At 45.3% G+C, this 12496-nt stretch overlaps 1 protein-coding gene across 4 annotated transcripts in view; it reads right to left on the reverse strand.

Moving 5' to 3' along the window:
* Positions 1-12496, reverse strand: part of LNX1 (ligand of numb-protein X 1) — a 211069-nt gene that overhangs the window by 106905 nt on the left and 91668 nt on the right. For all 4 annotated transcript variants that reach the window (XM_047799585.1, XM_047799584.1, XM_047799581.1 and 1 more), the window contains one exon: positions 7933-8428. In XM_047799585.1, coding sequence (XP_047655541.1) covers positions 7933-8324 — 392 coding nt within the window. In that variant the 5' untranslated portion in view covers positions 8325-8428. The remainder of the gene's footprint in view (positions 1-7932; positions 8429-12496) is intronic.

A 12496-nucleotide genomic window follows, 5' to 3' on the forward strand; every position in this document is an offset into this window, starting at 1 on the left:
AGTTTTTTCCTGAATAATGAAGTTTCACAGAGTCCTGGGACATACTCTTCCTGAAAGTCCAGGATCTACTGTACAGAGCATAACTCGCAAGCAACACTGTATAACATAGAGGCTGTGGGCTTCAGGGGGTGCTTGGTTGTATTTCTCATAATCTTGGGCATGTCAGATTGCTTCTCCAAGTCTCTAGGAAAAAGGAAGGATGTCTGCCTTTCACCTCCTTGCATTTCAAAAGGATAAGATGCATCAGTGGATATGAATGCAATATAAAAATGAAGGTATTTTTGTTGTTGTTGCGTATGTGGCTCTTACAAAGACTGCTGGTCTTTTACCTGATATCTAATCTCCTCTCCTTCCTTTTAACAGCACCCAGGTTTTGTTCATGGTGGTGATGCACTTTGCCTCTCCCACCCCACAGGTGGGCAGTCAAGTAACACAATCCTGGCCAATGAGGTATAAGAAGAAACTACTGGGGGAGGCAGCCCAGAAAGCTCTTTAAAGGGAAGAATCTTTGTTTGCATGTTATATTTTACCCTTCCTGCTTGGTTCTTTCTGCCTGGAATTTGGATGTGATGCTGGAGTTTGAACAGCCATCTTGAAGCCATGAGGTTATCAACTTGAGGATAAATGCTAATCTGAAGAGCAGAAGAAGCCTGTATTCCTGATGGCATCATGGTGACATCATAGGGTTGTGAATTTTCTGCCCCCAGACTTTGTGTTGAATGAGAAAGAGAAAACTTCTACATAGTTAAACCAATATAACTTGAATTTTCTACTACCTGCCACCAGATGTAATCCTAACTAACGCAATCCTTTGGGGATAAAAATCCTGCCTTCAAATGGTCACAGATTGCTGTGTAGCTTCCTTGTCAGTAAACAGCCCTAACTCTGATCCTTGCCCCCGGGTTCTGCCTGTCTGAGTCTTATTTATCCTTAAATATCATCTCAGATATCACCAATCATCTCCTGTTTTCTTGTCTCTTTTCTCTTCACTCAACAGGGAACTCCTTGAGAGCAGGAGTTCTACTAATCTTGTTCTTCACTATATTCTTACCACAGTGCCTGGAACACAGCAGATGCTCAATAAATATTAGGGTTTGTTTTTTTTTGTGTGTGTACTTTATTTTTTTGGTCTTTTTAGGACTGTACCTGTGGCTTATGGAGGTTCCAAGGCTAAGGATTGAATTGGAGCTGAAGCTGCCAGCTTACGCCACAGCCACAGCAATGTGGGATCTGAGCTGAGCCTGCAACCTACACCACAGCCCATGGCAATGCCGGATCCTTAACCCACTGAGTAAGGCCAGGGATGGAACCCAAGTCCTCATGGATACTAGTCAGGTTCATTAACCACTGAACCATGACGGGAATTCCCAATATTTGTTGAATGAAGGAGAATTCAACTCAGGCAAAGAGTCCATTTCGGGGACCAAACTTTCTTGATCTGAGGCAGATTAGCCAGAAAGGACTTCATACTTTACGAGAGTGATGTCAGGGGTCGAGGAGGTATACGGATGGATAACAAATGTTCAGGAAGAAAGAGAAAAGGACGATTTCTGGGAATGGGTGCCCAGGAGAATGTGCTTTCTTTAAAGGATCGCTTGGAGCATAAACTGATGGACACGCGATGGTTCTCCCAAAAAGTAATGCAGAAATATTGCCTCATCTCTTCCATGCCTGGGAGTGCTAAAAGGATAGTTCTCAGCAAGGTAGGGCCAGGAGAAAGCTGGGTTCAGGGCTGGAAAGTCACACAGAGGACTGTGTCAAGAAGTTAGAGTGCAGATGCGGAATGAGGCTAAAATGACCAAAAAAGACTTGTCACCTACCCACCTTTCCATAGGATAATGCTCCCCTAGACCTTCACTTTGGCAATAAAATCTTCCCTGCTCTGTAGACAGCTAGCTGAGCCTGTGTTGCACGGAATACATTACAGAAAAGGGCCCCAGAGAGAGGAAAACTTCCAGGACATTGGGTTTAAAGTTCATCAAGACAATAACCCTAGAGAGAGCCTTCAGTCAGGTGTGCCAGTGGCATCACATTTTCTTTCAGGGCCGTTTTCAAAACCCTGAACAATGATCTCTTTATTCCTGCTAGTAAACACAGAAGGAGGGTCAGCTGTATTTTCTCCCGTTTTTATTCTCTTCCATGAGAGAATAAAACTCAACAGCAAAGTGGCTTGTCCCATGAAACACCTCCGTGTGTCTGTGTGTGTTGTCAACGTCTCTCTTTCACCTTTAAAAGGTCACTTCCTCAGAGGCAGAAATCATGACCTGTATAGATTTTTTTCTTTCATTCTGAGCCTGACCTGTGGTGGATCCTTGATACATATTTTACACACAGATGATGATATTGCAAAATGAAGATGTAGTTGCCCTTATTTTATTTTTTTAAGGGTCGCACCTGTAGCATATGGAAATTTTCAGGCTAGAGATTGAGTTGGAGCTGCAGCTGCTGGCCTTCGCCACAGCCACAGCAATGCCAGATCCAAGCCTCACCTGTGACCTATGCTACAGCTCATGGTAACGTCAGATCCTTAACCCACTGAGCAAGGCCAGGGATCGAACCTACATCCTCATGGATACTTGTCAGGTTCTTAACCAGCTGAACCACAATGGGAACTCCCAAGGTGCAGTCTTGAGACTAAGCTAATTCCCACTCAGGATCAAGGAAGGAAAAACTTGAACTCCACACTGCTCCAGCTTCAACTCTCTCACTGCTGGCCTGGGTCAAGAGGGATGCATCAAACTGGCCTTCTGCTACACCTGCCCCCCATGCCCACTGGCAACATCCCTTGCTCAGGAAGGCTGTCATTCCCATTCAACGAGCCCATCACGCTTGGGGGGGCATTTTGACAGTAGATGCATGTGAGGGAAGTCCACAGCATCTAAGACGGCAGAAGTCAACCGAATTATCCAAAAGATTCCACACAGTAGTTCACATGCTCAGACTCATTCCCATAGAAGAACTCTCTAGTCTGAAGTTAGAAATAGTCATCCAAGTTGCTGCTGGTCCAGCCAGTCACACACACCCATGGTTGGGCCTAAATGTTTTATTTAAGGATTTACATTCAACCCAGGGTCTGAAGTAGTCAGATAACAATGTTTACAAATGACACAGATTCTGCAGAAAACAACATCATCCCTGACTCAAGTCTACTGTTATTATCAGCCTAAGCCTATGGACACCATGAAGTGCGACCTAGAAAGTATTTCTGGAACACATGTTCTTTGCTAAAGGAACAGTGGGAGCACCCTAAATATGATTCATTTCTGCACAAGCTTAGGATTCAAGGAACCAACTGCAATAAATTCCCAATGTGTTGGTGGAGATACCTACAATCCAAGTTTCCTATCAAGCCCAGGACTGTTGGCTCTCCGGGACCTTCTGGAAAGGAGTTGGGGGGGTTCAGTCCACATGAATCTCATGGTGGTTCTGAATCAGCATTATAGCTAAGTTCTCTATCTAGATAGGTTCTAGCCCGACTAGTTTCATTAAAGTGCCATCAGCCGAAGAATACTTTTTAACATATTCTATTAAAAATACTGAAACCAAGGAGCTCCCCTCGTGGCTCAGTGGTAATGAACCCGGCTAGTATCCATGAGGATGTGGGTTCCATCCCTGGCCTCACTCAGTGGGTTAAGGATCTGGTGTTGCCGTGAGCTGTGGTGTAGGTCACAAACAAGGTTTGGATCTGGTGGTGCTGTGGCTGTGGTATAGACTGGTAGCTGCAGCTCCGATTCTACCCTTAGCCTGGGAACTTCCATATGCCACAGGTATGACCCTAAATAAATAAATAAATAAATAAAATACTGAAACCAAGCATGCAAAATTTATAAATAAATCTATCTTCTAGTACAAATGTATGACAATACTCCCACACAAAGCAGCCACCAACCTGGAGGCCTCATACAGGAATGTAAGGAAAACACTTGCCTCCTGGAAATCTCTGAGTTTTCCTAGTTTAAGAGACTCCAAAGGTAGTAACTTCTTCCTCTTAACATTTGTTCTTTTTTTTTTTTTTCCTTAGGGACTTAAAGGCATATGGATGTTCCCAGGCTAGGGGTCAAATGGGAGTTGCAGCTGCTGGCCTACACCACAGTCACAGCAGTGGGGGGGGATCCGAGCCTCGTCTGCGACCTATACCACAGCTCATGGCAATGCCAGATCCTAGATCCACTGAGCGAGGCCAGGGATCAAATGACCCACATCCTCATGCATACTAGTTGGGTCCATAACCTGCTGAGCCACAACGGAAACTCCTAACATCTCTTCTAAGGGGAGGAAGAGGCAGTTCGTCTATGGGCCCAGTCATAGGCCCATGGCCCAAGAGGGCTCTGGAGTCAGGTTTTTAATCCTGGCCAGTAAAATGCCCAGGGGGCGGGAGGAAGGGAAGTGTATATTAAGCTTTTGATGACTAACAAATACAACCTATTTTTGGAAATGTTGGTTTCAACCTACTTAGGAAGCTGAGGTGTGGAGAGAGTCAGAGCAGGTGAGGAGGCCCAGCACCTCTGCACAGAGGGCTGCGCTGGCGCCTGTGAAGGACTGAGGCCGCAGCTCACAGAGGTGATTTCAATTAGCTTTGGGCTCCTTCCTCACCACTGTCTTCAAAGGTGCATCTTGTTATCAGCTGATTGTTCATCAGACTTTTTCCCCGGGCTTCCAGGAGGTGTGTGGGTCACCCAGCCCACGTGGGCAGGGAAATGAAATTCCCGCTTTGGTCAGCTGAGGTGCCCTTGTGTCATTCTCTTCTAGACACCCCACAACCCCCTACTACCTCTTCCTGGACCTTCCCCGGTACCACTTCTCTTCCCACCTTACTCTCAGAACTACATGCTTGTGTGTGTGTGTGTGTGTGAGAGAGAGAGTGTGTGTGTCTACACCTACAGCATGGAGGAGTTCCCAGGCCAGGGGTCAAATGCATGTCACAGCAGTGACAACCGCTGGGTCCTTAACCCACTGAGCCACCAGGAAGCTCCCCATGTGCTATCTTATCCCAATGTTTAGGGTTATGCTTGGCTCCCAATGGGTTCCTGATGAGGGGATGAGGAGGCACTTCTGTGTTTTCACTTTCTCTCCAGAGAGTGCTTCTATGGCTTTCCTGGATTCTGTCCTCTCTAGCCTTCCCTGCAAGTTCCAGGGGTGGGCAGAGCAATGACCTTCCCCCTTCAAAGATAGCCACCTCCTAATCCTCAGAATCTGTGACTACACTGCCTCACACGGAAAAAGGGATTTTGCAGATGTGACTCAGTTAAATCTCAAGATGAGGAAAGGAGGCTGAATTGTCCAGGTGGATGCACGGAGTGGATCCCGATGTAATCTCAAATGTCCTTCTATGAGAAAGGCCAGAGGGTTAGAGCCATAGAAAGAGGTGTGATGATGAAAGGAGAGGAGAGAGAAGAAGGAAGGAAGGGAAAGGAGAGAGTCTGGGCTGTTGGCTTTGAAGATGGAGAAAGAGGCCATAAGCCAAGGAAGGTGGGGGACCCCTGGAAGCTGGAACCAAAAGGAACTAGCCTCCCAACACCTTGATGTTAGCAAGACCTGTGTTGGACTTTGTCCCCTCAGAACTGTAAGGTTACACACTTGCGTTGTCTTGAGCCTCTAAGTTTGTGATCACATGTGACAGCAGCAAGAGGAAATGAACACAGCTCCCAAGCACAGATGTACTGATGCCAAACTCTGGGCACATGGGAATGTGGTGGGTGGGGTGGCCAGGGCCTCTCCTCCTCCATGTGCTCCTCCGCTACCTACCCAGGGTAGCCCCAGACTTGGCCCTGGCTCCCTCCAGCACCTGTCAGCATCTACCTCACCTCTGACCCTAGACCAACCAATGCATGTCACAGCAGTGACAACCGCTGGGTCCTTAACCCACTGAGCCACCAGGAAGCTCCCCATGTGCTATCTTATCCCAGACGATGCCTCTCCTGCCTGGTTAAACTTGCAGCAAAGGTCACAGAGGGACTCCCTTATCCCTTCTCCTCTGGCCACACTTCCTCCTGGGCAATCGGAGAGAAGGCGCGTCCGAGAAGGCGCGTCCCAGTTTACAATGCCAACAATAACAGAAGGTCAGAGGCAGCCCACAAACCTGATTAGATGCATTTAGCCCAACATCTTGGGGAGAAAAATGAGTTCACTGATGAAATTATCATGGAAAACATGTGCAAAGCATTACCTCAGGCCACTGCTTCGGATGCAAACTTCCATGTTAGAGAATCTACATGTCCCAAAAGACAAAGACTCAAATTCATGGCTTAAGGAATGTGACCTTTAGAAAAAGCACCTGTACCCGCCTCTGGCCCTCATCATGACAGAAAGCAAGATAAACACCAACTTCCAAATTTCCTCTTACAAAATAACGATATTACCGTTCATGCTTTATTATACACATTAAATGCTCTAAGACAGTACCTCCCGTGCCCAAGACCCAGGCTGCCCCAGAGGCCATCCATGCAAGGAATGCTTGGGAACTTGACAATGTGAGTGGACACAACAGGAGGTGGACAGGCGGGATGGGTGATGCTAGGCACCAACAGGAGTGGTCAGACTTGTTATGCTATCAGTGTGTAGACGCTGGCTGAAAAATCTGCAGAACGAATTGCTTGAAGGAAAATGTTTTCTAAATAGTTTCTCCCTTTTATTTTATTATTATTATTGCTTTTTTTAGGGCCACAGGTGCAGCATATGGAAGTTCCCAGGCTAGGGGTCGAATCAGAGCTGTAGCCAAAGGTCTACACCACAGCCACAGCAATGCTGGATCCAAGCCCTGTCTTTGACCTACACCACAGCTCACGGCAACGCTGGATCCTTAACCCACTGAGCGAGGCCAGGGATCGGGTCTGCATCCTCCTGGATACTAGGATCGTCACCACTGAGCCATAAAAGTGACTTCCTAAATTTCTCCCTTTTAAAACTTAGTTGAAAATACCATACCTCAAAGGATGGTTGGGCTTTTCCCAAAGGTTTCCTGTGCAGAGGCAATTCTAACAATCATGGGCCAAATTAGGAGACATGCTTTTCTTACATAAAAAGACAGGCAATGCCTACTAGGAAATCTTTTAGGGGACTGTAAGCCCCAGAGAAAGCTGCTTGTCATTTTTTTCAGTATCTTTCACAATTTGCATGCACACAAAGGAAATAAGCTAGTCACAAAGGACAGACACCAGCAATGCTTCTTATATGAGGTTCGTAGAGCAGTCAAATTCATAGAGACAGAAAGTAGAATGGTGGTTATCAGTGCTGGAGAGGAGGGAATGGAAAGTTATGCATTTTGCTGTTGTTTTTCTATTTAGGGCTACACCTGCAAGCAAATGGAGGTTCCCTGGCCAGGGGTTGAGTCAGAACTGTAGCTGCTGGCTTACACCACAGCCACAGCAACCCCACATCCTATCTGCATCTGACTTACACCACAGCTCATGGCAACGCTGGATCCTTAACCCACTGAGGGAGGCCAGGGTTGGAACCCGCATCCTCATGGATACTATTTGGGTTCATAACCTGCTGTGCCACAGTGGGAACTCCTTTTTTTTTTTTTTAATGGATGTGAAGTTTCAGTTCTGAAAAATGAAAAAAGTTCTGGAGATGGATGCTAGTGATGGATGCACAATATGAATGTACTCAATGTCATTGAACTGTACACTTAAAAAATGCTAACACGGTAAATTTTATGTTATGTCTATTTTACAAAAAAAAAAAACAGCCTATAAGCACAAGCGTACACTCACATCCCACAATTTTACCACATGCTCTTTCCTCATACGGAACCACAGCCGTGAACACCTAAAACGTTTCTTATTTTGAATGAATACTGTCTCCGGTTGCAAAGCAGAAGGCAGAGAAAGGACCATCTCTGAACGCACCTGGGCCTCGGAAGGCCCCGCCCTCTCAGCCACCATGAGGGCGGGGCTTCTCAGGATTGGCCGAGAAGGAGCCCCTCCCTACCTTGTTTGAAAGTGATGCTCCAGGTCACAGCGCTGCAGCACCTCCTCACAGTGCTCGGTGAATGGGCAGGTCACCAGCAGCTTGTTGAGGAGCTTGTTGACCAGGATGCTGGATTTCTTGCAGTGCTGCAAGACCACAGGCTTGCGGTCCACGGGGCAGAAGTCCTTCTCCACCAGGAAGTTGGTGAGGCAGACTGTGCAGTATGTGTGTCCACAGGGAGTGTCCAGAGGGTCCAGCAGTGCCTGCAGGCAGATGTGGCAAATGAGGTCATCGTCCACCTCTTCTGGGTAGGTGTAGAAGTGGTTTTCCTCGGGGGAGTGGGCTTGGCCACACACCACACATAGGGGTGCAGGGCTGAGGTCCGGTTCATCAGCGGGGTCTGACAGGTTCATGGTCAGCTGGGCAGCAGGGCAGGGCAGGAGCACAGGAAACCAACCCAGGGGATACAGTATTTCCTCTGGAGCAAATCAAGATCTTCTCGGTGCCATCCACAAACCTGAAAGAGAGCAAGACTTCTCACTGAAGATGCTATCATGGACATGAGGCAGTGTGGCTAGTGGACAGAACTGAGCTGTGCCCGAGGGAGGCCAGGGCTGAGTGCCCACGAGGGTGACTGAGGTGACCTGGGGCCAGCGGCTTTGCCTCCTCAGGCCTCAGTTTAACCACCTATTCCAGTGGGAATAATATTTACCATTAACATCCTCCTGTTGGTGCGATGAAAATCATTTGGGTAAAATCTGCGACGTGCCCAGAAATCTGCCTTCTGAAATGTAAATTGTTAATCCAATAGACCAATGATCTATAAAATTCTCTGTCAGGAGTTCCCATCATGGGGCAGCAGAAATGAATCTGACTGGGAACCATGAGGTTGAGGTTTTGATCCCTGGTCTTGCTCAGTGGGTTAAGGATCCAGGGTTGCTGTGAGCTATGGTGTAGGTTGCAGATGTGGCTTGAATCTGGTGTTGCTGTGGCTGTGGTGCAGGCCAACAGCTGTAGCTCCGATTGGACCCCTGGCCTGGAAACCTCCATATGCCATGGGTGTGGCCCTAAAAAGCAAAAAAAAAAAAATATATATATATATATATATATGCACACATACATACACACATATATATGCACACACATACATATATACACAAATATACATACATACATATATATATAAAATACACACACATATAATATGTTCTCTGTCAGATCAGGACAAGAAGAAGAAACAGTAAGTGCTCTGATGGCTTTCTCTGATCTCTTGCCCCAACTTTTCTCCAAAACTCAGAAAATACAGGACCTCAGAATCTTCAACTAAATCATCTGAGGAACTAGGAGCAGTTGAGGCTGTTGTAATTTATGGTGATGAAAGCACTATTTTCTGCTGTGTGCCTTGCATTTATTCCAGTCATTAGTGATGAAGTAGGTTCTGGAGCCACATGGCCTGGGCCACTCCTACCACCACTGTGGGCCAATGATTGAGGCCTTTGTTTCCATAGCTAAAATGAGGGTAATAATAGTGACCTCATGGGGTTGTTGTGAGTATTAAATGAGATATGAGACATAAAGCTTTTATAGTTATGCCTGGAATATAGTAAGGGCTTGCTAACTATTAACTATTCTTACATGCATTGGCCACTGAAGTCATTCTATCTCCAGTCAAGCTTAATTGGCCTGTAAACTGAAAGTTATAATTCTTATAAGGAGTCTTTTTGCTTTGTTCTAATAGTATTCTTTTTTTTTTTTTTTTTTTTCCTAGGGCCACACCATGGCATATGGAAGTTTCCAAGCTAGGGGTCAAATCAGAGCTACAGCTGCTGACCTACGCCACAGCCACAGCAACATGGAATCCAAGCTGCACCTGGGACCTACACCACAGCTTGTGGCAATGCTGGATCCCCAACCCACTAAGTAAGGCTAGGGATCAAAATCGAATCCTCATGGATCCCAGTCCGATTCATTTCCACTGAGCCACAGTGGGAACTCTTAGTAGTCTTCTTTCATTCAATTATACATATGTTTATTCAAACTGGTAAAATTCTATCACACTGTGTACTTCCCTTTGGTATCGGGGTTTAAGATGGAGTTTTTAACATGCCCAGTTAACATGTAGGAAGTCTTCTGGATGATCAATCAATAAACATTTTCTTTTGGCCTTCAGTTGTTTTTCTTAATGAGCTGCAGGAGAGTGAAGTTAGAAAAAATGATAATCATAAACCTCTTTGTTTTCAATAAACATTTTCTGAGCACCAACAATGAGTGAGGAAGTGAGCTGACTGTGGAGGAGACCTTGAAGAGAGCTTAAAAGGACATGTCTGCCCTCTTGGAGTTCCCAGTCCAGGGGAAGTAGACATGAACTCAGTAATGAGAAGCCCAGGTAAGCTGTGCAAACAGAGGTCAGCCCTAGGAGACTCTGGGTCAACACTTATGACAATTAAGAATTCTGAAGTAGGAGTTCCCATTGTGACTCAGCGGTAACGAACGCCACCAGTATCCATGAGGATGTGGGTTCAATCCCTAGCTTTGCTCATTGGGTTAAGCATCTGACGTTGCTGTGGCTGTGGTGTAGGCTGGCAGCTGCAGCTCTGATTCATCCCCTAGCCTTGGAACTCCATATGCTGCAGGTGCGACCCTAAAAATAAAAATAAAATAAAATAAAATAATTCCCCAGTACCCCAGCTCCCAACTCAACTGTCTTCTTTTCTGAAAGTAAATAAATGAAAAACATAACAGGAAACTAACTAGCCACGTTTGGAAAGAACACAACAGTCATAAACTGCGTTACAGTTTTTTCTTTTCCAGATAATGTCCGAGGTTGTTTGTACAAACATAGCTTTATCTCAAAAAGAAAATACATTGGCTTCAAACTTTCACTGAGTCAGCTTCATGTTTACATTTCTGTACTGCACTATGCCTGGAAGAACGCTCTAGTCAAGAGGTTGAAGTAAAAAGCCCCGAATGTGAAAACATTTAGAAATCACAGCATTTTATTTAGCTTCAAAAGAGACCACAGGAGGCTAAGGTAGAGCGTGCAGAAGTGGGTGAAGTTGTTTCTAGTCACATTTCAGGGAAACCTACATGGCCAGTGGGTATTTATCTTCGAAGCTGATAGAAGGTACTGGAACCACACAGGAAATGCTTTTAAGTGGCATGAAGACCAGTTGAAAAATAAAGATACATATGGAATTGGGCCACCCAAAAAATTATCATCTATTATAGGAAAATAAGTTCACAAGTGCACCTAGTTTGAACTAAAGCTCTAGAGCTGTAGAATTCTAAAAGTTGCGTCAAAGTCTCCCCTATATTTTGGTCCTGTCTATTCTCGTTGTGCTGCTTGGAGATGGATAAGAATGCAGGTGATAACTCTGGTTGGACGACTGAAAAAATGATGTCACATTTCTGGGCCATTCCCTTATTGGTGAAAAGGTGATGTTGGACCAAATTTTTTGTTTTCACACTGTGCTCTGGAAGGTGTATCAGATGCCTCAGGCTCATCCAGGGAAAGGGGTGAGGGCTAGTGGGCTGTGTCCACTTTTCCACCCCATGTCGACCCAGCTCCACCTTTATCTCATACATCAGTCTCCGCATCATATTCTGTTCAAAGAGCTGTGGCTTAAGGGAAAAAAAAAAAAAAAGCAAACCACCAAACTAAATGCTGTAAGGTGCCTTTCAGAAATAAAGTCCTATGGTTCTATGCTGATAAAGTGGAGGTGTTTTATTTTGGGGTGGTTGGCTTTGGGAAAAGTTTTTTTTTTTTTCCCTAACAGCTCTTTGAGCATTTACCATGTGCCAGGCACTATGCTGGGGTCTTAAAAGATGTTACTGAATCCTTACAAATCCCCAGGGATTTCGCTTTGGCTTTTTATTTAACAGATGAGGAAACTGAAGTACAGCAGGTAACTCACCAGCTGCATTAGAAAAAGAAACAAATCAAAGAATTAAAACAAAAAAAATGAAAAAAAAAGAAAAGAAAAAGAAACAAATCAGCAGAGGCCCATGTCTTACTGCTTTTTATCATTTTGCTACTTTTCTCCTGGTATCTTTTTTAATGATGACCAGTCAGAATCCCAATATATAATAACCAGATACAAGAGCCCCAGGAAATTAGAATTAGAATTAAAAATTTCTTTAGGCACCACTGCAAGTGGGTTTTCCCAAAATCTCTGAATAAAAAGATTCTTTAGGAGTTCCTGTCATGACTCAGTGGTTAACAAATCCAACTAGGAACCATGAGATTGTGGGTTCGATCTCTGGCCTTGCTCAGTGGGTTGAGGATCTGGCATTGCCGTGAGCTGTGGTGTAGGTCTCAAGTGTGGCTTGGATCCCAAGTTGCTGTGGCTCTGGCGTAGGCTCGAGGCTACAGCTCCAATTAGACCCCTAGCCTGGGAACCTCCATATGCCGCAGGTGCAGCCCTGGAAAAGGCAAAAAAAAAAAAAAAAAGATTCTTTAAATTTACTAAGTGTAAAATGACCAAGACAGGATGAGCGGGTTGGGGCAAGCAGAAATGGCAAGTTTTTAAGCTTCAATGCCAATTTGTTTTCCTTTTCATTCTTTTTATCTGAGAGCAACTTGAAT

Source organism: Phacochoerus africanus, chromosome 10, assembly GCF_016906955.1.
Source record: "Phacochoerus africanus isolate WHEZ1 chromosome 10, ROS_Pafr_v1, whole genome shotgun sequence".
Classification (NCBI taxonomy): Eukaryota; Metazoa; Chordata; class Mammalia; order Artiodactyla; family Suidae; genus Phacochoerus; species Phacochoerus africanus.